At 45.1% G+C, this 26,573-nt stretch overlaps 1 protein-coding gene across 1 annotated transcript in view; it reads right to left on the reverse strand.

Annotated features, from left to right (window-relative positions):
* Window positions 1-23,751, reverse strand: part of cdh13 (cadherin 13, H-cadherin (heart)) — a 283,404-nt gene extending 259,653 nt beyond the window's left edge. Inside the window, exon 1 of the mRNA XM_035155785.2 lies at window positions 23,406-23,751. Coding sequence (XP_035011676.1) covers window positions 23,406-23,450 — 45 coding nt within the window. The 5' untranslated portion in view covers window positions 23,451-23,751. The remainder of the gene's footprint in view (window positions 1-23,405) is intronic.
* Between the last annotated feature and the right edge of the window lie 2,822 nt (window positions 23,752-26,573).

Genomic DNA, 26,573 nt, shown 5'->3' on the forward strand with positions numbered 1-26,573 from the left:
TTTTCATCTGTCAGTCACAGCTAATGCATCCTGTTTGTTCAATTCAGCTTGTCTGTTTCACTCAACCCGAACTAGACGCATGCACAAATCTGGGACCCTCAAGGTGTAAAGATGAAAAAAAAACGGAATAAAGCTGCGGCAAATGGATAAGAATACCTACCATCAATACCAAACTCAATGAATTCGATAGAGGAAGGTTTCACCCTTTGCTTATTAGGCTCGACCTGCTGGTTTGGTTTTTGGCCGCAGAGTACCGTGGAAAGTATTTGGGTTTCTTGCAGAATGTTTTGGATGTTTCTCCTCAGCGTGCATTCGACAGGATATTGCGTTTCTGCCGCCGTCCGTGAGCACGAGGCACGGATTCCCATCCATCTAAATGAACCGAAGAATCTTGGATCCATCCATCCAGCGTGTGATCTAAATCATCTGCATGAATGTGCCCTGGCCTCACACAATGCCCCTATCCATCACAACACTGCTGTGGCCTTCCTCTGCAAATCATAACACTGCATACAAATGTCCTCTGCAGCCTGCAGCAACTTCCATCTCCTGCTTATTGCCTTTCCCTCTCTTTCATCGCCAGGCTTTCCTCAACTTTCTTTCTTACACTCTTCCTTTCCTTTTCATTCTGAAACTTTCCTTTCACCCATTGCTTTTTCTTTGTTTTCCTTTGCTCGGGTTTTACCAACATTAAACCGTCTTCTCTTTCCACTCGTTTCCCTTTGACCCCCCTCCAGCCAGCGCTTGCTCCCTCCATCTCTCACATCACCGTTATTTCCAGCCTCAATGCCAAGAGTTTGCCTTATCAATCACATTTTCCCCATCCATTCATTCCTTCCAGCAATGCACTGTTCCATCAGTCACTGCTCAACACCCACATTGAACCCCTCTCACCCCGTCGTTGTGATGGTTAATTCCATCAGTCACACGCCTCTCACACACCCACACCAGGCCCAGCCACTTCCATCAGAGCGTTAATCCATTTAAGAGAGAGAGCAGCCTCCTGCTCTGTTGGTGTGGCTGTGAGGTGAGACCACAGAAGAGAGAGGGGAGGAAAGAGAAAGAGAGGCTTTGTCAGAACAGATATTAATGTCGTGCCACAAAGCAGGAACAATAATTAGGATTTTATTGTCGGGGTTCTTTGGAGTATCAGCTGGAAATGAGTTTGAAAGTCAGTCTTGAACTGGGGTTGAAATCGCGACAGATAGAGGAATGGGATGGAGCTGGAGGCCAGGCATTCATGGAGAGCAAGGTTAGGAAAGTTTGGGCCAAGACCCTGATTACAGTGGGAATTTAATTTGAGGGCATAAGATGTTCATGTCAAATCCTCCAAAGAAATATAATTAAGACTATATTTTATGGGTTTATCCATAAAGTAAGTATACCTAATAAAGGCCATTTCACTTAAATTAGAAAAATGTATAGTTTAATGTCAAATATAAACATGAATTATCAAATTGTAGGCATTGTTTAATCTCTAAAATAAAATAAAAAATACTTTTGTATATCGGCAAATATTAATGCAGATACTCATACAAATCTGAACTATTTTATCGGCTACCCAATAAGTTGGGCTCGATTTAAAATTGGCAAAAAATGAAGGGTAGCCTATCTCTCGATTTAGAGATTTCCAAGCATGTTTCATCACATTGATTCAACACGAAACAGCCACAGCCGTGCGAGCAGCTTTGTGAGGCTGCACATCAGCAGCAGTGCTTTGAGCTGAAGGTTAAAACCGGCGTGCTAACATGCTCACAGTGACGAGGCCGACACACTGACGTTTAACACTTATGATGTTTAGCTAATATTCTCTGATTGAACCAAAGTGGTCGACCAACCGTCACCAGGACTGTGGCACAAAGAACACGGCTCTGTTGTGACTGCTGTGCCCTTTTTACAGTGACCGATTTATTGATCAAACCGAGCTCCTACAAGTCTTTTATAATTCCTCAGAACAATTAAGGGGCTGACGTCTCACATTGATTCAACAGAAAATAAAAAATGCCAAACGCACCCAAAGAGATATTGGAAATCCGCTTGATGTATCCTGACGTGGTTCTTTATGGGTCCTGACACGGGCTGCACTTCATGCTAACTATGATGAATCTGTTAACGCTTCAAATAAAATGATTTTGATAGAAACCAGAACAAAAAATGTTTTTTTAATATCCTATGGGACACACCCTGCAGTCGTACCCTTTCTACTAGAATTTGTTTTTGTGTCAAGCAAAGGTTTTACACATCAATATCCCAAAAGAAGAAACAGGGGCTCTGCCAATAAATCATACTTTCGAGGATATTACTGTATTATTATTGTCTTCTGCGTCTCGATATATATTCTATCTGCAACCAGCATCTCTTTGAAATTCAACTCTGCGCCTGCCATACATTTTATTCCAGTCACACAGTCCCGCAACACATCCCAAAATTACAGCTCACGCTCTAATACAAAGCACTCCTACACCTCGTTATTAAATACGTATGGGGCCTGAATAGTGATATTAATAACTGTAAAAGAAGCCGGAGACGGAGCCCAGCTGCAAACCTCGGCCTGAGCCGGTTGGGGTCTGTTATACTGGACAGGAACAGGGGTAATGAATGTGAGCTGCACTGGAGCAGAGGTGGGATGATGAGAGGTTTTCAAATCTCTCCTGGGTAGAGAGGTTTTATTTCATCCGCGCTGTAACTCTCCGCCTTCCTGTGTGTGCTCGGGAAAACTTTGACAGCACCGTGCGGTGTTGTCGTCTCCGAAGACCCCTGCGGAGGAAGGAACCGCTCGCTGGCCCCTGTGGACCCACACGGGGGGAAATAATAATTATAACAGAGGGGTGGCAGGGAAAGTGGGGCGGAGAAAAATAAAAAACGAGTGTGGAGATCAGCTAAAAGACGAAAGTAAGAGTTACTTGTCATCATTTTGTGCTCAGCTGTCATCATCTCTGAGGCAGTGCAGTCATTTTGGTTTAATTCTCCTTTAATCTGATCAGCAGCTGTTGTTGGCTCTTTACTTCATTACAGGCTTTCTATCATTACAATGCTCTCATTACCTTCCCTGCATGTGTGAGCATTGATTATTTCATTGTGCGTTTTCTAAATCGCCGGTAGGGAATATAATATGGAACATTCAATGAGTTGTGTACCTTAAAACAATTTCACATATTCTCTTTCATATATTGACTATTCTCCTCGCCACCCCCCCCCCTTCCTCTGCCTTTCATCTCTCCGTACTCCTTGTGATTTCCTGACAGCATCCATCTCATCTCCTCCTTCCTCGTCTCTCACAGTCTGCCAGTGTAACTCTGCAGCCGCCTTAAGTTTCACACATTATTTAACGTGTCTCTTTCTTTTCGTGCCAACCCATTTTATGAGCTTTTAATCATCTCATCTTCATCACCACCCCCCGCTCACCCCCATCACTCTCTGCTCCTCCTTTCGTTTGTTCTTTCTCCGTCACCCACACTTTCCTCACCTCACTTGACCTTTTCAGAGGAGGAGACAAAGACGGAAAAAGAAACCCTGGAGAGATACAGGAACATCACACGTAGCCATTGGGAGCTCTCTCACTCTCACTCTATTTCTCTCTCTCTCTCTTTCTATTTCTCTCTCTCTCTCGCTCTCTCTCTCTCGCTCTCTCTCTCTGCCACCTGTTATTCCTCTACATTCTGCTTGTGTACCTAAAATCAGATCATCCCTCCGAGAGCCCATATGTGAACGCGCGTGTGTCTCTGTGTGTGTGTGTGTGTGTGTGTGTGTGTGTGTGTGTGTGTGTGTGTGTGTGAGTGTGAGTGTGATTTCCATAAGTTGAGAGCCAGTCTCAAGTGGTGGGCCTGGAGGCTGATGATCAGTAGCACTTCCATCATCCCTCTGTTGCCAGCCTCAAGGGGACAACACAAACACACATGCATATAAAAGACACAAGGACCACACACACACACACACACACACAGACACACTCACACAAAGAGACACACACACACACACACACACACACACACACACTGAGATGCCTGTGCATCATCGCTCCTGGGACCCTCTGTGCCTCAGGCTTGTCTCGCTCTCCCTTCCTGTTAGTCGCTCTGAGTGTTCACAAGCTGGATTTCACTCTCCACCAGCAGCCGCTTCATTCTCCAGTCTGAGGAAAAAGCCACCAGACGAAGTCTAGCCGCTCAGCGTAAGGAATATACAGCAGCGCGACACAAATCAAAATGTGTTTTTTCGCACAAAAAGCCGACAAAGTGTGGATTGCCGAGACAAGACACTGATCCCTCAGTCATTTAGAGCTCCCTGCTGCAACACACTGACATACAAACAAGGGAATGAAGACACTTGCACACCAAACCGAAGCTTTGTTCTGGTTTTCTGCACCAGTCCCAACTGCAACCCATTATTTCCAACCCTCTGAATCCTCCATCAACCCCCTTCCCCTCCTTCCCCTCGCTCTTCCTTTATCTGCCTCAGTCGTGTGGATGCTGCTGTAAAACAAGCGTGATTTGTTATTCCCAGTGATGTGACCTGCTATCAGACAGCCCCGGTTGTTGTGATAAAACTCGGAGCAGGAGGAGCAATATCAAGGGACTGGCTGTAGGCGACTATCAATAGATCCTGTAACTTTAACAAAAAGTTACATAACAGAACCGGATCAAAAGATAAATAAATAAAGAGAAGTGTCCCTCCTCATCTCCCCCTTCTCCACCTTTTCTCTCTTCCCGACTCATATTGAAATCCCATGACTCATTCACAAGAAATTAGGGTTTCGTTGGATTTGGCAGGTTGTATGTCGGCAGAGTGAAAGTTGAAATCCCTCCGAGAAGAAAGAAATCCAAGAAGCAGCTCTGCAGTCAATGTTACCGCCTCCCTTTTCAACTGGGCTCGTTATTATCTGATCATCAACCAAGGGTTCTTCTTCACCTACAGGAGGCGGCAATCTCCAAAGAGGAGAATAAATCTATATAAAATGGATCCAGACTCCAGGTCCGGAAAGTAGAGTCCCTGAAACCTGTGTTCTCTCAAATGACCAACAGAGGGCGACTCTTGGTTGCCAACTGAAGTCCCTTTCTATAGAAGTCTAAGATAAATAAAATGAACTCTTCAGCTCGAGTTGGCTGCCTGAACTAGCTCGCAGGCGTCGCTCCATTTATGGCTACTTGTGGTTCCAAATAAACAAAATGGCGCTGGCCAAAATGGCACAAATAAATGTTTGGTTGCAACTTGTCATATATCATCATGGACAAAGCAAGCTGAACATGATTCGAGAGGATGGTACTCCCTCTTGCGGACAGGAAGTCAGTTGAGTGGACCGACCTGCCATGTAGCCTATAGGAGACATTGGCGAACATGCTGGCAAAAGAATAGACCAACCTTGAATACGGGCTTAACAACGTAACGGTGCAGTCACACCTGTACACAGAGCTATCAACCTGTGACCTGATCGCCCGTGAAGGATTTTAATACCAGGTCTGAGCAGGGTCTTAGACATCTGTGTGCAGATAGAACCAAGGTGAGAAGAAAAGGGAGCCGGAGGAGCTGCTGAATGATGTGCGATGTGTGAGTTAATCTCGCTCTTTTCCTTCGCTTACGACACACACACACACACACACACACACACACACACACACACACACACACACACACACACACACACACACACACACACACACAGCGTTAACAGGCTCAACCTGTTTCCCAGTTGCCTGCTTCTGTTTTCTCGCCAGCTACCAAAGACAGGCCTTAATTCCCTCCAATCAGAACTACAAAGCCCAATCTCTCCACCCAGAGAGATCCAGCAGGATAAAAAAAGATTGCCTCCAACCATTTTCTATCCGCGCTCACCACTCACCACAGTAGCACAAACGTGACCACAAGGAAAAACAGCAACCCACACACGCCTGTTTATTGTTTGTCAGTTTTCATATCCTTCCTAATTTACTCTCCCTGTAAAGCAACATGGTGAAAATTAAATAATGGAAAACAAGACCGCACTTTATTGGTTATTTATCCCCCCGTCTGCTTTATGGTTATTCAAAACTTGTCCTTGTCACCTCTGTTTACCACTCGCTTTAAAGGAAAATTTACATTTTCCCCATTTCTTGTGGAGAAGTCATGGAAACTCCTGGGAGGGAAATGCAACGGGAACGAACGATTCGCTCCATGAACACTGTAACGTCTTTAAAAGAACTGATCACAACCAGCTTACAATGAACAACCTTTTAGATGTGTTAATAAATGAAATATTACAGCTGATGCTATTACATTTGACAGACATATTATCTTCCAAGTGCTTCCTTGGCCAAAATATCTTTCTTTTTACATCTCAGCTGCACATTAATGGCTTTTATTGGTCCCCATATACCAAATACATCACGGTTAAAAAGATAAATGGAGACACGGCCGCCACCGATGAATGTAAAAAAAATTACACGATAAAACGACGAGCCAGTGAAAGCATCAAAATAATGAGCTGAATTGATTTTTCTTTTTTCAGTTTCTCGCTGGAAGCTCTGCCTGCAACACGTCTGCTCTGGTGCCGCGTCCGGGGCCAACATGGAGCGGCCCTGGCTAATGCCTGAGAACGAACAGATGATCCAGCCTGAGTCCAAATCACTCTCCAAATCTCTGCATCCGTGGCTGGTGATGTGATCGTAAAAACTGGTGTTTAGAGAAAACGGCGGATTTAACTAGAGTGCAACTGAGACCGGGAGGACGATGGAGGAACAGAGGCACATTTGTACACTAAACTCCAGACTTGTGTACAAGAGATTTTGACTCTATTCGGCCATATAGGGACACGGTCGATAAATCGGATTTGGTAAACAAGGGCAGTCTATTACGGGATATGGCACTCCTTCCATAGTGGGTACATGCTTGGAAGTCCTGGATAGCACGCAGCTGGTTGTCACTGTGTGTGGGGGGGGAATGAATTATTTTACATGTTTACAAAGGCCGATTTACAACAAAAAACTTTAAAAAGTAATTGGACGTTATGGATTTGAAACTAGTTTTGTTTCTCATGTATATATTTACATGCAACCGCTCCTAACGCATTTAACAAGCAGCAGAAAACAGGACGATGTGTTAGGTGAGAGCCAGGTGGAGGTGGAGAGGGGTGAGGAAATAGATAGGAAAAGAATATAGGTACTTGCTTTGGAGAGCGCAGTTTGTCATTCCACGCAGCAGCCTGTGAATGCTCTTACTTAATAAATATTCATGACAAGTGGAAAGGGTCGTTCGCTCTCGTCCTCCCACCATTTGAAGAACCCCTGGTAAATCTCCACGTGAGAAATGACTCTGTCAGGACCCATTTCAGAGCCACAACTCAGCGACCCTGTCCACCCACCGTCCACACGTCAGCGCTGCCAGAGCCTCCATCTTCCCTAATTCTTCTCTTTCCCTTCCTGCTCGCCTTCTTTTAGTCTTCGTCCACTCGCCACCTGCATCGCCTCTCTCACCACTGTACCATCATTACCTCTCCACTCTCTCTTTGTCCCTTTCTCCCTCTTCGTTCCTCTTTCCCACTCTGCATCTTTAACCACATTGAGGCTGAAGGAGAGGTGCTGGACAGACTGGTAATTCTGGCCGGTGAATGCAGGGCAGCTGCATGGTGTTACTTCTTAAAAAGGTTTGTGATCTTCTGCACAGGGAAGCAACAGCGACAGAAGGACATTTCACTTGTTGTGCTGAGTCGGAGACGGAAAGATGCAGAGAATGAGAACCAAAAAAACAGACGTGAAGAGATGAACAGATGATCGAGATGGAAAAAAGGAAAAGGCTGAGATGCCTGGGGGGGGCTTCTGTTTTTATAAGACGAAGATGGGGCATCAGGGATGAAGTCAACAGACTGAAACAAAGATTTTCTTTCACACCAGGTTGAAAAAGTCCAACTCTGTAGAGTTTAACTGTAGAGAGACATTCTAGACTTTGCATGAAAACTCCAGCAGACTTTCAAAATTACAGAAACAACCACAATTACAGCCCTGCGGTGAAACGCCTCCGCCAACCGGAGCAGGTCGGTCTATTTTATTTCCAGACCCACACGAGGTCACTGTCATTGTTTACCTTCGACCACTGAAATCTACTCAATTCATCTTTGAGTCCAGTCGAGAACTGCAAAGAAATTCCTGAAAGAGCTCTTTCATCACTGTGACCTTTAACTTTGACTCAAATCTAATCTGTTAATCAAATATCGAATATTTGTGACAAGGATTCTGTGCAAGAGTTCTAAAAAATAAAGAGTTCGAGACTAAAAGAGGTTTTGTTAGGTCCCCGTGACATTTGAACTCTAAATTCTAATCAAGTCATCCTTGAAGTTCTTTGAAAGTGAACATTTGTACTAAATTTGAAGAAATTCTCTCGAGGCGTTCTTGAGATATTGTGTTCACAAGAATGGGAAAGACAGACGAACGTTCAGAAGGACAAACCAAAATTACAACTCCTCCGTCCACTGGCTGTTGCCGACGCAAGCTTAACAAGCTTAAACCAAAATCCCCCTGTTTCCTGTGGTGCAAAATGAGTTCCTGAAACCCACCAGAGACTTAACACACATAATGATATTATATATCATACAAAGATTAAGTGTGTAGAGCACGGTGGTCCCAGTGTGTAAAAAATGTGTGCGTCCGTATCCAGAACCTGTGCAGCTGGACCAGGGTTTGCTCCAGCTGTCAGTTCCCTGACTGGAGCAGGAGAACAGCCCAGACTTCCAGCTTCTGTCCAGAGACGCTCATTAGCACCAGTACAGAAGCCAGCATGTGTATGTGAGAGTCTGTTACAGGAAGCCTGACGTGTGAAGGCATGCGAGAGAACATGTATGCGTCCTCGGGTTGGTAGCGTTGGATGAGAACAAGTGAGAGCAGGTCCATGCGTCGGTTACCATGTACATCAAATGTATGTCATGTATGACCCGAATGACGGTGATACCCAATCCTGTGGCTCTGTGGGGGCAATTAAAATGGTGGTGGATTCAGATGAACACACTCAGACACAAATCGGACCCAAAGCTCAGTTGTAGTATAACAGTGAGTTCAACTGCTGATTGTCGAGTCACGGTCGAGGTATCAATGTCCGGCCACATGTGTGTCTCTGGGGAACGAGTGGAACTTACGGTAAACGTTGGCAGCAGCTTGGGAAATAGAGTGTTTTACTTCTACTTATCTGCAGGAAGTTGGGTATCGAACCGAAGCAGAATTATCTTTTCTGACCAACAACACTACTTTGGACCATCTGTTAAAAGCAGTGGTAGCTCCAGGATTCTTAAGTGCAGCAGCTTAGTTACACTGAGGAGTGGGAGAAGTGTTTGCATTGGGATTGGAAGTTGATGAAATGTAGGGCTGGGCAATACGGCCAAAAATCTGGAGTTAGTCAATAATTGATAATCAGCACATTAAATGTCCGATTTTGATTTCAGGTTTAAAGACTGATGTTTAGACCTGAGTGAAGGTTGTATGGTTCTTCTCTATGAGAAGGTTCTTCTCTGTGTAAGTGAAAAACACTTACACAGCAAAACATTTGACAAATTTGACGTAGATCCATTATGTGTTACAGCTCTTAGTGTATTGGCACAGTGCACAAGCAATATATCAATATGATGACTGGACAAAAGAACGGAGACTCACATGCAGGAATCATGTAAAGCTCAAATCAGCAGGCAGAGGTCATGCACAGGAAGGCAGCCAGGGAGGTAATATAGTTTCAGGGAATCCACAGGCGTGAAATAACAAATTCCAAGGCAGGTAAAGCTGCAGGGCCATGTCAGAAACAAAAACAGGTCGGTGGTCATACGTGGGAGGCCACACGGGGCAGGAACGCTGGTAAAGCTCCACATGAAGAACAGAGATGATCTGACAGGGAAGTAAGTCTGTCTGTGTGTCTGTCTGTGTGTCTGTGTGTGTGTGTGTGTGTGTGTGTGTGTGTGTGTGTGTGTTGTGTGTGTGTGTGTGTGTGTGTGTGTGTGTGTGTGTGTGTCTGTGTGTGTGTGTGTGAGCAGGTGTTTTTATACTGAGAGAGTGATTGTTGAAACAATGGGAGGAAGTGAAGCTGGAGTCCATGAACAGAGTGAGGGTAACACAAAATAAAACAGGAAGTGAGAGTTCAGTCCGGGCGGATTGTCACCACCAGCCTTTGTTTTATTTCTATTGATGAAAATAATATTACGATCATTGGTGATATTGTTTTACGGCCCAGCCACAATAAACTAAGAAAAACCCTAATCGCCTGATCGCGCTTGTTATTGTTATTATTCAAATATAATTCACAATCTGTCTGAGAACACAATTTACCCAGCTCAGCAAGTGTGTTCCATATTGAGTCTTTATTTAAGATTATGCATTGAATCTTTTTGTTAATTAAACATTGTCTTGATGTGTTGGTAACACAGGCTAGCCTCATGATTATGTTAAAGTCTTTCATTTTATTATATTTATTTACTTTTTACTTTTTACCTTGTAACTTCTATGTCTTTTACTGTGTTTTCCTCTCGTGTCAATTGATGCTAACGTTCGATTCTCTTTCCCACTAATCCAAAGTCCGACTTGACTTGACTTGACTTGTCAAACGTTATCTTTAGTATAACCTGGCCACTGAAGTGTCCATTCTCAATATTTACACATTCAAATCCCAAGTGATGACGATCTAAACATATTAAATATTAAACATGACGCCACAAGTCTTCTTCACTTTCACTGATGTTGATTTCAAAGAAATAAAAAACCATATCATAAATTCAAAACTGCATGAAAACTCAAAGTCTGTACATCCCGTGCTGTCTCATCCTGGCAACATTATTCTAATGTCTGCTCACCCACCGCCTCTTGACGATGTCAAGTCACTTGCCAACTGGGGCACAGAACCGCAGAAGCAGCTTCCACCCACCCACTACAAAAACAAAGTTAAGTGCTGGAGCCTCTTCACATTCAGACTGCGAAAGAGAATAAATTGTCTGCGCCTCTGATGTTGAGAGTTATCAAGAAGAACCGCGTGGAGTCAAACACTTGACATGTGCATTAGCGTTCCAAAGTGTTTTGGTTTGTGAATGTTTGGAATAAAAGTCGACATTAGTGGTAAAGGCTGTGGTTCTATTATCAACAAGGAATTATCGGAGCATTTCCGCTGCCGACTCCTTTGTCTCAGAGCGTTGCTCAAGTTCAAGAGCAGCACGAGTGTGCACGAGTGAGCAAACAAACACACACACACATACACACACAATTAACCAAGGGAAGAAACAGACATATTGAAATCAATTCAAACACAATCCAAATACAAGTTTAGTTTCATCAATAACTAAAAACAGCGGAAAAAAAATAAATTAATGAGTAAATAAATGAATGTAGTCAATCATTGAGTCAGTTCCCTCCATACTAACCTTAATTTATCCATTAACATTAATATTAATATAATGATTATGTTATGTGGAGTTGTTTTGTTTTTTAGTACCTATAATGCAGATAATAGGTTCCCATAATGATACTGCTTTTTTTTCAGTGTGTGCTCACTAGAGCAAAATACTTCTATAAAAAATAAATAATGGAATGATTTCTTAGATGTCTTCATCAAACCTTAAATAATTGAGGCTTGATATTTAACTGTTTAACCATAAACATGCATAAACCATTATTATAAATAACTTTAAATAAAAAGATAATGCAAATCCAAGACAATACAAAAAAAAGTCCATATTTCTGTGTCGTTTGTTGGGTAAAATAAAAGTAGTCACATTGCCACATAGCCTTTGTACCATCTCATATCGGCCGACTAATACATCGGTCGGCCTCTAGTCTGCACATTTCTTTTGTGTGTTTGTGAACTGAATACTGCAGGTGTCTGAGTGTAAGTGAGCCAGACCAGGCCAAAGCAGAATATAATAAATCACAGGCTGGAGCCATGTTAATTTAAGACCGTGTCCTCTGCTGCACCTGTAATCAAGGTGCACGTTCTTGTCCTGGATAATCAAAAATACACTACGACACTGTGGCTCTGATAAAACTGCTGAGGTTTCAAAACAGAAGAAGAGAAGTGGTAAAACCCGACCACCCGTTTGCGGTTAATCAAATCCCACAGAAAAAGAAAATCTTGGTCAAATAATCCAGGTGCCATGTGTACACATACTCCAGCTCTGGCTGCAAAGGACACTCTCTCCTCTGGCTCCATTACAAATAATTATCTCCCATTGATCTTCCAAAGCCTCTGGGGAGCAGTAACATGAGCTTGTACTGTCTCAGCCTTCAATTGTCTGTCAACAGTGTGTGTGGGTGTGTGTGCGTGTCTGTGTGTGTGTGTGTGTGCAGGAGGAAGTGTGTGACCTGCACATTTCAGGTCTGTGCAGTACACTGTTTGACTTGTGACAGCCGGCTACAGTTCCTGCAATTCTGCCGGTGGCCCGTCCCGACGCAGCAGCAGTGCACGTCTCCTAGTGGGATTGTGAGAAAGGGAGAAAAGCCCCCTTTGAGCAGGTCAGCCGGAGGGGGGCCCTGTAATGGTGAATGCACTGATAACCGGCCACCCGGTGCGACTGTGCTGTGGCGTGAAAAACCAAGCCGTCAGTATAGGGGTCACCGCAGCGGAAAATTGTGTCCAGTAAAGCGTACGGGGGGGGGGATGTGACAGTGAAGACATGCAATCCTAATGAAAATCAAATCCCGTCAGCTCGCTCCTCGGGAGAATCTCTGCGGCAGGAAGTGCGGCTGCAAACTCCCCGGTAGCTGACAAGAGAGGCGAGGCTCTGGTAATGAGAGGGACGGACGCCAGCTCTGTGATGCGGAGGCATAACTCTGTTGTGAGGTGAAATTTCTGAATCACGAAATCCTTTCATGAGGTGACAAAAAAAATAAATAAAACGACTTCCTTTTTTAACGACACAACAGCAAACTTTGAATTAGTCCCTGTGTGTGTGTGTGTGTGAGTGGGCGGACGTGACATCTCTATGGAAATCACTGCTCTCACCTCGCCAAGCCTCAGCCAAAAGCTACAGTCTCATCTTTACGTTCATTACTGCTGCCTCAGCCCTCCCGTGGGGATCACAGCACAACCACCTGCACCGAAAGCCCTAAAGTGGACTTTCAAATTGCCATCCTAGCACTTATCTAAATGGATCGCGACATCTGTGCCCTAAACTCTGTGTTTTAATTACTTCAGGACTGCGAAAAAGAAATATCCATGCATGGATCACGCAAAAGCAGGAGCTCAACCGAGGCGCTCTCAGTTCTTTTTGGAAGCGTCTCCCTTTGAATCAAAGCATTAAACAAACAGAAGACACAGATGAGGATGGATGGAGCTGGGATGCAAATGAACAACACATAAGCCTCCAATCTGCAGCTAATAGGCAGCTTGGACTCCACCTCAGTTATGGGGGTTGACGGTCTTGAGTACAGAGCTGTAACAAACAATTGGATTATTGAAAAGAAAAATACGTCACATCTGTCTTTCGAGCCACAACAACGTATCACTTCCTCCAGAAATAGCCGATGGCCTCTTCGTGACTAACACTCAAGCAGGCCTTGTGTCGACAGCAACCAAGCAACGGAAGAAGGAGCCTTGTAGATGAGAATCTCTTGGAGACACCTCTTCACTGCCTGTATGTGAAACTAAAACACGCTGGAAGGTTAAAGCATTGCATCTCTGTAACATTCCCTGGCATGGATATTGGATTAAAGGAACATGAAAGGGAGGATGATTAAGGTCTGTCTGTTCTTAAACTAGAATGGCATAACTTTGCTTTGGCCCAACAGTCCTCTTATATCCAATCAAGTGGCAGGAAAGTGCCCACTTATCCACTTATAGTCATCAGTCCCCTGTGCGTGATTATGTTCATCAAGATCCATTGATTACTCTGTGAGACAACGGTGAAAATGTCAAGAAAAGTCAAAGAAGGTGTTTTCTTGCGCCGCACCAAAATGTAACGGGCTCTTCCACCAAGTAATCAACCCAATTATTTTTTTGCGTATTCTTGCTCACAAACAAACTAATAAAGAAACAGGGTCAAAAGAGGTAGTAACGTAATGTATGTACTTCTGCTGCATGGGGTAGGCTGGCTGGGGGTGGGTGGGTCTTATTGTGGGTAGGGGTATAACCATTAGATTTGTGATGTGTAATTGTATAATTGTATTGATTACCCAAAAAACACCAATAAAAAACTGTTAAACATAAAAGAGGTAGTAACGAGTACGTAAAATTGTCAAGAACAGCGTCGTTAGGAATCCAACAGTATCAGTCGAATCCTCCTTGCCTTTTTTTCCACTTAATTATTTTTTGCTCCATCATTTAATTCATTTGTAGGCTCAAAGCCTTGGACCTGCCTGCACTAATATGAGATAAACCTCTGAATGGAGGACGACATTAATTGTGTCTAAAGGAATTCAACTGAAGTGGCAGCCCTTTCTCCGCTCATTTCCCCACCCCACACACGCTGACATCAAAAGCAATAAGTGGGAAGAGCTACTCTAATTGCCTTGAAGCGACCTGCCAGCGTAGGCACCAATATAAAGCTTTGTGCGCTCGCTTCAAATGAGCCCTTCAACTCCTGTCTGTTTCTCGACAGTCGGGTTCAGGGGTTTTGAACGGTCACTCTGCCTCCAACGAAGCACCTTTGCAAAAACACTTGAAAGGGAACGGGGCGCAACACACACCTGCACACGCATGCTCACACGGTTTAAACAGGAGTGGACGTGAGTGGCAATTATCCTCGACAACCCCCCTCAAAAAAAAAATGTCTGAAATTTTGTCGCCATCTAGGCAGCAGGGGCGGTACTGCGTGCCTCAGGGCAGGAAGACAAGAGAGATTGATTTCTGAGTGAAACATTTTTTCCGCCTGATTTCTCCTACAACAGCGCAGCGAGGAAAATAAGTGGAAGCTATAGAACACAAGGGCAAACAGACAGACAGGGGGAGAAAGTGTAAAATTTAATATTGTGCTGTCTTTTGTGAATCGCCTACCAAAAAAATAGACAAGGAGAAAGAAGCCTGAGATACATTCAGGAGAATTGAACGGACCGGAGCTGGTGAGAAGAAAAATGGGTAAAATAACGCCTCAGAGCAGCAAAGCACAAGAAGAAGTAAAAAAAAAGAGATGAAGCGAGTAAGCCGGGGTGATTTCTTGTAAAAGTCAAGAAGACCTTCTCAGCTATCAGTTCCGTTTAGCAGCAGAGGGGGATTTGATTACTTCAAAGACAATTGCTGAACATGGAGTAAAGTGAAAAACCCCAGAGTCATGTTGAGAGAGACAAAAAAAATAAGTAAAAAGTAGGTCTGACGTCTTCAAACAATCGCATCACATGCTGCGAGAGTGAGGAGGCACATCGGAGGATCGGCTTCCACCAGAGCTTTAGAGAACTGTGTTAAAGTCAAGGTGGTGGTACATGTTGTGCTATCAGCTCTGAAAGCGTACGGAGCGGTCTGGTCTTCCACTCGTTACTCTTCTGCAATCAAACAGGATTCAATGGGGTTTTTCTAACGTTAACACCGGAATCAGTTCCAATTCAACGAGAAAGTGACACATACGAGTGTGAACACGGAAATATTGAGGGGGAGATTACAGCCGATTAAAAAGTTAGGGATGAGGAAGATTTGTTAAAAATTCAAACGTGTATTTGACATCTCTTAATTAACTTTTCAGTACATACACTGAGCTTGTCAGGACCACTAAACCTAAATGAGCCAGTGTTCAGCTTTAAGGTTTGGGATAAGGTTCTGGTTAGTACCAATAGGGATGTCTGAACAAATCTGTGTGTGTGTGTGAGTGTGAGTCTAAAGAGGTTTTCTTCTAACATTTCAGGTCATACATTTTCTGCCCCATACTGTCTAACAATTCACTTTGGGCGGTATTCGTGAAACAGATGAGGTGGTGTGTGAAAAAGTCCTCATCGTGTAGTCGTGTGTGTCTAATATTACTCTCTTGAAAGACGCAGCTAGTCGAGTTTCCACTTCTGTCTGGGTGTTGAACAAAGAAAAACCCCACACTGTTGTGCCAAAGGTGGACTAATCCATGGGGGATAGTGCAAAGTAAGCATAGAGCAGGCGATGCATCACACACCTTCAGTCCTCAGATACACACTCGGAGATTTATAGAGCTCATTAAGCTCTAAAGTTGCCCCCCCCCGAAGGAAAAGAAACCTGATGAGGACCTCAGAGAAAGAGAGAACACACACTAGTGCTCTTTTAGGTGTTAGTCTAAATTTGTATGTAAAGCCTAATTGGGGCTGGGTCAGGTTGAAACCGAGTGTTTGTCTTCCCACCCTGAGGTGCTTATTACAGCACGGTGCGTAGCTGTTAGCAATTTCAAATGTCCTCCCCGATGCTCGATCTAGCTCGATAAGGGCGAGTAAATATGAGGGCAGGGAGAAAGCTGAATATGCAGACGAGAAGAAGAAGTGAGTGTGTGTCTGATTTATCCAGCAGCTGGTTCGGTGTAACTTCTCATCTTCCGATACAGCAGCTCAGTGGCCATGGATGCAGGAGCCGTCTATCTATAGAGATGCTGCTGCTCCGGGGGGGGCACCTCACCTACCGATATGTTCATAAGAAATGAATCAGGTTTATCTGGCAGAAATCTCCATCAGCCGAGTTTTGACCCCGTGGCTCGAAATTAACAATGCAGTTAGTGATGAAACGCTATAGCTATTCATTGACCTTTGCTAAGTGGCTGAGGAATGGTGTGAATGGCACAAACAATGGAGCGCTGCCCACTGGAAGCCTAATGCATTATAATATCATCGCCCGGCTACTGTTAGCGGCAAAAAGTACTCGTGTGCAAGAAATAGGGACCCGCAGTACCAGCCCTTTTACATGAATACTCCCACTGTGCTGCAGCTACACACACACACACACACACACACACACACACACACACACACACACACACACACACACACACACACACACACACACACACACACACACACACACACACACACACACACACACACACGTCGAGGCAATGGAGAGGAGTTATCACAATCCCACTGAGAAAAAAAGAAAAGAGAAAAAGATACTCCTGCCAAACATAGACTTGTGAGTGTGTGTGTGTGTGAGAGACGGGAAAAGAGAGGGGAGGACGTATCTGGATGTTTGCGAGTGCGGAGAAGAGACAGACAAACAGAGTGGGTGAACGGCTCATGAATATCTGTAATGTGCTACAGAGGGTGTTTGTCAGAGTGGATGGTGGAGGAGGAGGAGGAGGAGGAGGAGGAGGGGGGGAGAGATGGAGAAAGTGAGAGATGGAGAGAGAAGGGGGTGTGAACGACGTCGCCCTCCCTCTCTCTCTCTCTCTCTCTCCACACACACACACACACACACTTGAGATTTTGAATGTTGTCGTTGGGAGGCGATGCAGCCGTTATCTCTACCTGGGTATCTCTGTGGCGCTTTGTCTCTCTGTCACCCGTTTTATCTGTGTGCTTGTTCGTGTGCTCGTCCGACCACGGAACTAACAAGAGGAGGACAAACCGAGATGAAAGCGCGATCAGCTGGAGGGACAGCATCGCATTATGCTGCCGTGTCCTTCACACATGGTTACTAAGGCCTTTTGTGTGTGTGTGTGTGTGTGTGTGTGTGTGTGTGTGTGTGTGTGTGCGTCTCTTCTGTACTTCTCAATCCATTAAAACTCATCACTACTCACAAATAAGCCATTAATCCACTCTCCTCGGACTCTAGGTTGGGCAAATTTCACGATTGCACGACGCCACGTCCATTGGCGTTTTGCATAATTAAGCCACTTATATCAAATGCAGGCAGATTCTAATGGAGCGCTGAGGGGACATATTTACTTTAATTACTACTCTCACTATCTCTATCCCTCATCCTCCCACGCCGGCCTCCACTCATCCACTCCCTTCCCTCAGGAGAGCAGCGGTGGCAACGTCGAGGGAGAGAAGATTGAAGAAGACTGTGTTTTTCTCTCAAAGGTCACGCCCTCCAACAGTGGAGTTAAGATAGCGTTTGACCTTAAAGTCCATTACAGCGCTGTGCTGCTCAGCCGCAGTCACAGGGGGAACATGAGGATAAATAAAAGAAAACTTGATGTCAGTGTTTCGGGTTGATGTCAGTTCAGTTCAATTAAACTTTATCCAGATATCGTTACATCACAATTTATGTCAATCACGTCAAAGCACTTAACGCCGTAAGGCCAAGGCCATGATTGACAGATGAGGTTTTCGGTGGGACCTTGATGCCACGGCTCAGTTCCCAGATCGCCAGTGCACAGACTCTGTTCCCAAATGACATCATTTGGTGAAGGGAGCGTTCGTTTCCGGGATATGTCGGTTTCATTTCTGGTCAGTGGATGGATCTGGAGACACATCGTCTGTGTGCAGCCTGTGGTCAGGATCTAGAAATGTTTTAGAGACCAAACCTAACAGTTCCCACAATGAGCAAAGCACTAAGTGACAGTGGAGAGTGGGAGAGAGAGGTGGAGACCAGTAACTGTTGTGTAACTGTTGTTTTTTAAGCAGTTCTGAAAAAAGTGCAGTTCACAAGTGTACAAGTGTGTGTGTGTGTGTCCATGCACGTTCTTCTGTGCCCATTTGGGTTGAAACTTTTGTGTGGTGTGCTTGTGCATGTGTATTTAATTTACAGGAATCTTTAACAGTTCGTTGTTCACTGTCAATAACAGCTGACTCCGAACTGAAAGGCTCTGAAGTGCACTCCTGCACCACAAACTGTGGTTGGCTGTGTGCTTTCATACAGGAAACAGCACAGATAAGTAGAAAGTAATGGAGACTGAAACCACAAAGCCCCCATACTGGAAAGCCTATTTGCCAGATGATTGTTCGAACCACAGTAACACCAGGGTTCATTTAGACAGCAGAGTCTGGATTGTGTTGGCTGATGCTTTCACTTCAGCTCCTGCATGTTCTTTTTTGTATTTGTGAGTCTCTGTAGGTTGTTACAGCAGCAAACTTCTCTGCAGTTTTTTGTGAAACTCGAATCCTTTATGCTGCCAGCTGGTCTATGGGCGCGAGAGAAGGGATGAGGAGGAGAGAGCAGGAGAGAGTGAGGACGGGTGAAAGTGATCGTAGAACTGCACAATTAACCCAAAATATTATGAAAACGACACTTTGAATCCGACTTTATCTTGCTCATGTCGCTTAATTTGGTTAATTTCCTGAATGTGTGCATTTACAAACTTTTAGGTTTACGCTACGTTCATTGGATCATGATCGTGGTGGTGGCTGATTGTAGACTATGATTGCAACAAGACTGCTTGATATACAACATGCCTACTAACATAATCAACCATTACTGCCAATAACTCTTACTTCTAATGTATAAATACTTCAAACATTCACACACTCCTGCAGACAGAAGTTCTTTCCGCAGATTATGACGCAACGCAGTGTTTTAACTTCATTGTTGCAGAAGAAGCGACGCCTCATCTGTGAACGCATGAATACTAATTGAGCAGGTTATCATCAAGATCAGTTGTAAAAGTTTGAAATAATCGTGATATGGATTTGAAGTCTGATCGCGCATGCAGCCCAAAGTGATAAGACAGAAAGAAGGAAATCACCCGGGCCTTAATGACTGGTTTTCGTCGTTACAGTGTCATCATGCTCTTCTCATTCCCCATTATCAAAACAATCCATCATTGAGACGACACTCAGTTACAGCAGAAGGTCTGAGAGGACACTTCACACACAGAAATCTTCTTGGGAGAAACAAGAGGTTAGCTGGGGTCGGCTCTGAGAGGATGATTCATTGATTCCAGTGACGGACATGACACGGCTCCAACTCACAGTTTGTGAAAAGAAAATCACGGGGGAGCATGGACTGAGCATCCTTCATTGTCCTCTGCAAAGACGGATAAAACATGGAACTACATGAGATATATATAAACCCATGTGTTCAGGAGGGACTCAACCCAGAGATTACAGGAGCGTGGTTGCTGAACGCAGCGTGGACTTGCTATTCAGTATACGTGTGTGCACTCATACCTCACACCTGTTGCTGCACTCCTGAATAATAAATGGCGCTGACATACCAGGAATGGTCGTGTCCTCTCTTTTTGATAAGGGGGAGATCAATGAACTGCTTCTAGATGGTGAGGCACAATGGGCGGGGGAGTTGGAGAAAAGGGATAAAAGGATAAAGTGTGTCTCTCTGGGTCAGGCATCTCCGTCTGTGTGAGTGTTTGTGCGTCACCACGAAGGTCTGCCCCCTGTGTGTGACTAAGGAGGACGCCGCGGCAGCTCCGTTTCCGGCGCCACACGTTGAACGTTGTTCCTGGAGACCGTGACCTCCCTTCCGCTCCCTCGCTACCTGTCTCCCTCGCCGGCTTAAACAGGAAGTTTAACAGTCCGCTGTTCACCGCACCCCCATAAACGTCCATGACAGCAAATCTTCCTGCAGACACGCCCTGGTGCCAGCCCAGAATTTAAACTGTGAGTATAACTGTCATGCTCCGCCGGAAAGACAGAGAGAGCGTTAAAGTGAGAGGGGGGTAGGGTTGGTGAATCACATTAATAAAGGTAAAAGACTAGTTTCACAGGGTGAGAGGGACGTCAAACAGACCGAGAGAAATGAAACACACAAGAGAGACAAGGAGGGAGGGAGGAATCCAAGTGGGGAAAGAAATGAGAATCAGAAAAAAAAAATGACAGAGAGAAAAATCCTTGCACCTGCAGCTCCCAGCTGTTCTGAGCCGATTCCGAAACCTCGCTCCACCCGGAGAGACTGCTTATAGCGTTTCATTTAGAAAACAGAGATTTACTGCCAGGGGGCTGCCTGTGGTGTGTCTGGCCGTATGTGGGTGAGGAGGTGGTGGGAGGAAGGTAGGTGTGCACTGTGCTTACTGTGGAGAGAGACTTGGCTCCCAACCTGAGCGTCTATAAATAAGAGACCCTCATTCCATACCTCACTCTGCACTGTAACAGTGAGACTACATGATCCTCTGATTCCCAGAGGGGGGAGGCTGGTTTAAAGTTTCGTGAAAGCATTTTCTGTGGCTTTGGAACATCTAGTTTATATTTTCAGTGGTTTGCTTTAGCGTTTTCGCTTGAGTCATTTCATGGATTCATTCATGTCAAATATTCAGAGCTACCGCTTCTAGTGGGACAGCCGGAGGATGGAGCTTCTCCCGGAGGAACTGGCTCAGTCTGTTAATCAGCCTCAAGTTCGGGCCAGAGCCCCATAGATCTAACTGGTGCTTGAGTGACTAGAGCAGCTTTCAGACCTGCCCTGAACTACGCAGATCCTCCGTGTTTACTGTGAACGCGATTGTCCGAGTGAGAGCCTCCACAGTTTCTGCGGACTTTCTCCAACTGGCCTCTAAAGTCAATGGCAAGTCAGGATGACGCTTCTAACACGCGACAGACGTAAAAAAATGCACACACGTAGAAGACACCGACAAAGATGTCACGAGAGTTAATATGTTACTTCCTGCTTATGTCTCCTGCACCCTGAATAAACAACAACGCAGCAGGATGTTGTCAGAGGTCAGATGTGTTTACAACAGCAGGAAAATGTCCCGAGCATTCGTACTGGCGGTGGCGGAATCACGTGCTTTTGTTTACAGCACGTTGCCACCACAAGTCAGCCCTCATCGCCAAAGGCTCTCGAATCTCGTTGTCTTTCCAGTAGAAAACACAATCAACACATTTTCCTTCTGCACACATGGGCTCCCTTGATAAATTCACCGGATATTAGGGCTGGCAGGAGAAACTTTGGAGATCGTCTGGACATTTTCGTTCTTACATAAAACTCAGTAAAAAACTCAGTTAAAAAACTTGAGAACATTTTTCTACTCTGTCCCTGAGGATAGTGAATGAAACTAGTCAACAGAAATCCTCCTCACAAGAGCAGTAACACAAAATGTGAGTGTGCAACGTGGGTGGTGTGTGTGTGTGTGTGTGTGTGTGTGTCTGTGAGAATAGGGCCAGGTCACGATTGATAAAGTAGGGGAGTTAGCTGATTTCTTTGTGGGCTCTATTAGCCTGCATCACGATGGCTTCAGATCAGAAGATCGAGCCACGATGTGGAAACGAACCGATGGCCTATCCCAATTAAAAATGAATAAAACAGAGCAGAGAATTTGCACCGTGAGCCTACACGGGTCATACGAGAAATACCAAATGAGCTGTGCTGTCTGCTGCCTCTCTGTACATCCAGAGGAGAGGGAGAGAGACAGAGAGAGAGAGAGAGAGAGAGAGAGAGAGAGAGAGAGAGAGAGAGAGAGAGAGAGAGAGAGAGAGAGAGAAGCAGCAGCCGAAGAGTTTCCCAAATGAGCTGTTTGCCTGCCACGCTCCGGGGCGCTCCCATTGTTGCTGTGTTTAGAAATAGCCTCAGCTAGGTTATTTTAAAATTAGCTGCCGCTTCGAGCTTCGCAGCGAGTGCCACTGTTGTTAGAGAAACTGCACCGTGATTACTTCGCTGGTTAATTCACGCTCATCCTGTAATGAGATGAATGTGTGTGTGTGTTCCGCATGAGGAGGTCAGAGGTCAGAGTGGCTGGATTTCACCCCGTTTGCTCGAGGGCACCTCAGCAGTAATAGGGGAACTGGTCACTTGGTGGGAAGCGGTGAAGTGGATAAAGGCTGCAGAGGGATTCAGAACAAATTGAGCAGTCGCCGTCTCCATTGAAATCATCGCTTAAAGACTTGAGTGGCAGAAGCAGCTCCTCCAAGTTCCCTCTCTCCCTCCGCACATATTAAAGTCAGATCAAACAGGCGAGCGGTTCTATCACAGTGGGAATTAAGGCTTTATTAAATATCCCGGGAGAGCCCGTCTGCGGAGAGCAATAGACTGAGTGAAATACCCAGAGAGACGACACAAATAACGGCGGCCAAGTTAGTTCCCTGCCCCTCTTTCTCTCCTCCCCCCACCCTCCACCACCAGCCTCTCTCTCCCTCTCTCTCCCCCTCCTCTCCTCTCTGCTTCTCACACTCTCTCCCTCACACACACACACGAGCCCAAAGAGACGCACAACTTGGTGGCTGAGCGGAATATAGATGCGACTGGAGACAAGAGCCGGAGCATGTGATCTGCCACAAACATTAACACCCCCTGCGCTCCTCTTCCTCCTCTTCCTCCTCTCCCGTCCCCGCTTGTCTTCATCCATCGTCTGCGTAGCTCCCTCTCCCTCGCTTCTGTGGCGGCTCTATAAAATACACGTGAAAGGCATTTCCCTTGAAATAAAAAGAAGTGAGGGAGCTCTGCGGAGAAGTCAGACCCGACTCCTGCTCCTCCTGCTCCTCCTGCCACGAACTCGGCAGCGGCCGGTGCGCGCAGAGCCACGGAACGCGGATAAACTTGGTTTGGCGCGGCGCTGTGCGTCAGGGCGCAGACTCGGGACAAACTTGCCAAGTGAAGCCCGACCGAGACAAGACGGATAACCCAGAAATAAAAGAGTGGGGTCGCTCTCCATCTCAGTCACGTTGTCCCCAAATCCCTCTCTCTCTCACACACACGCGCACCTTTCCTCCTTTTCTTACCTGGTGGACGAGGAAAGCCAAGACGATGCGGACTCCAAGCTCCATGGCGGGTTGTTAATGTCTCTCGGTGTGGAACAGTACGCGGATTCAGGACAGGGTGATAGAGGCTGGGTCAGCTCTGCTCATAATTCCACTGTCCAAGCGCCGGAGAGAGAGAGAGAGAGCGAGCGAGAGAGAGAGAGAGAGATGGGTAGAGAGACACAGGGACAGACAGGCAGAGAGAGAGAGAGAGAGAGAGAGGGTGAGCGAGAGAGAGAGGAACGCCTTTCGCCGTGAGCCGCCAGCTGCCAACTTCCCCCCCAAATACAACTGCAGTCTGATCAGCAGAGCATTGGATAGTGGAGCCGAGACCACGACCAATAGATTTATGAGGAGGAGGAGGAGGAGGAGGAGGAGGAGGAGGAGGAGGAGGAGGAGGAGAGGAGAGAGGCAGGGAGGGATGGGGAGGATGAGGAGGATGAGGAGGGGGCTCCTGCAAGTGGAGGGTCAGCATCCTCTCATTTCTGCTGTGGACAAAATCAGAATTCATCCCCGGAGTTTGGAGCGATCGGCAGGTGCAGCAGCAGCTTCGAGGATTCATCAGCATCCCACGTATCGGTGCCGTTTTTTATCCCCCCCCTATCAGACAGCTTTATAGCCCTTATACCAGCATCTTTAATCCGTCCCCGTTTAAAGGTGATTTACGGTTTCTATAGAAATTACACTCGGTGCACGAGTGACGGGAGCGCGCGCATGGGAAGCTGTTAAATTCAACCCTGGTGCACGAGAGAGAGAGAGAGAGAGAAAGTTCGTGCATTTCCAGGATTGTGTGATGTTACATGAAAATGCTCCATCGGAGAATTGAAGCTAATAGTTTCTAATCCTAATCGCTGGTGTAAAACCATCACTGTGATTTTTCATTATCAGCTCCAACATAATGAATTCTTTCATTTCTGTGAGGAGGAATTTCCTTTTCTTCTTGAGTTCAATCCCACTGTTGGTCATATGGTCTGACCTTTACTGACATCATCATTATGACAGAACTTACAGAGCATCCCAGATATAATAAGTCACATCACAGTCACTCTTAATGGGGCACGTTTTGTTAATGTTCACGACTTTTAATGCATCAAACTTCAAACAACACTACGAGATATGAGGCAAAACATCCACAGCTTTGGGACGCACACTAAAGGCTAAACTTCCAGCCCCTGCTGAGATGACGCCAGTTGTTTTCACTTCTGAAAGGACCAGGCTTGGTGTCATGTTGCATCCTAAACATATGATTTTGTTTTGGTTTCACGTTGTAATTTAGGCAACTAAAGACTGTTAATCGATATACATACGTCCTGTCATCGTCATCAGCATCGACTTGACTGGTTTGTGGACGGGCGTGCGTCTGACTTTGGGGTGTTTTTCAGTTCGGGGGTGTAGTTGTTTGCGTTTAAATGGAGAAAACGAATGAAGCAGTTTAGTTTGTTAATTTGGTTGCTGCTGGTAGATCATCATGTTACTACTTTCACCATCACTGACTTCAGGCACAGTCCTCGACACTACATGAACGTCCTTGTTGTTCAAACATAATGTCAGTGACACAGACTGCAACCGATCCTGTGAACCACTTCTGCTTCTCATGCTTTCTCAACTTCCTGCAATCAGTCCAAAGGTCTGAACTATCCAAAATAAATTGTTTTCACTGCAAACAAATCAAACTAAGGCTCATTTTGTCGGACGAAGCTTTCACAGCTGCTGTTTTGGTTCGGACTAAACCGAAAAGTCCGAAACAGACACGGTAGCTGTGACAGTGTCCTCAGACATTGAAAAAGCCTCCTGCAGAGACACAGGAGATGTTATCTAATTGTTTTTTACATCCTTCTCATCGTGTCGAGCAAACTGTTCTTTGGGAGTGCGATCAGTTTTAAAGTTTTTATATTTTTTTTTTATTTTTGTTACTCATGCAGGTGAACTCAGTCTATACATGAGTCACTGATTTACCGCATTTTGATTTTCATGCCACTTGTTCTGTGTTAAATGGTCTCATGCTGGGTTTCTTTCAATCTAAAGACAGATTAGCTTCCACTCAGTAGCTTTTTATTTTCTGCATTGCTTTTTAAAACCCTCTGAAATAACATTTTAAACTATTTTTCTCACTGTTAACAAACCCCATGAAAAGTTCAAAACCACACGTGCTCTTCCGCTGTTCCACAAAGCTCCATTGTTGTTGTTCAAAAACTGTTCAAAAACACATCGGTGAGTGCCACTGAATAAGAGGTATTCATCAGGAACAAATGACCCTGTTGTGCCATGAAGTGAAAAAGTCATCCATTATTAGTTTTGGTCTTTTTAACGGCTCCTTGTTGAGAAACTAGGACGATCTAAACTATCAGAAGTCTGTTTTTCCTTTTAATCTAGAAAAGCAGACAAAGAACGCAAGTCCCCTGTTCGAGTGTCCTTCAGCCAAACACTCAGTCGCTACAGTGACGCCGTTGACCTCTGAGTTTCCTGTTGGAAATAATCAATTGACTACCACATAATTATTAAAATGGAGGGAGGCTCATTTGAATTCAACCCTGTGGCTGATTAAAGTCTTGATCGCGTACAACATAATGCCGTGCGGATTGCTTTTAGTCTTTTTATAGTTTCAGTGAGTCACGCAGGATCATCCGTCGCAATAGAATATCTCAACTGTTGTAACATGAATACTTCAAAAGGCTCTTGCGTAACGAAGCATGTAAGTAAAAGCATGTTTGCTTGCGTAGACAAAATAAAAACAGCTTGTCACAAGACGTTTGAGCCTCGGAAATAACAAGAGTTTCTGTATGTTTGGAGAATTTATGAGAATTTTCACTTATCCTTTCTCCTTGAATTTTCCTCACAGCATAAAAAGAAAAGATCCGTTGTGAGCGGTTCAGACATCAGCCCAATCCAGACACTACAGAGCATTATTCAACGAGAAGCAAACATTTTCTCATTCCAAGCCAGAAGGTCAGGTGTCTATAGAAGTAGCACATCAGTCTTTCTTAGGAGGCAGAGGTTTTCAATGAGCACATTAAATCTCAATGCAACGTGCCCTCAACCTCCAACACACACACAGAGAATAGAGAGGGGAACAGAGGGTGGACTCTGCAGCTCAGGAGAAGCAAAGTAACTCATATTGTGCCAAAAATGAATAGTACCTGCAAAAAAAAA

This window comes from Hippoglossus stenolepis, chromosome 5 (assembly GCF_022539355.2).
Source record: "Hippoglossus stenolepis isolate QCI-W04-F060 chromosome 5, HSTE1.2, whole genome shotgun sequence".
NCBI classification, from domain to species: domain Eukaryota; kingdom Metazoa; phylum Chordata; class Actinopteri; order Pleuronectiformes; family Pleuronectidae; genus Hippoglossus; species Hippoglossus stenolepis.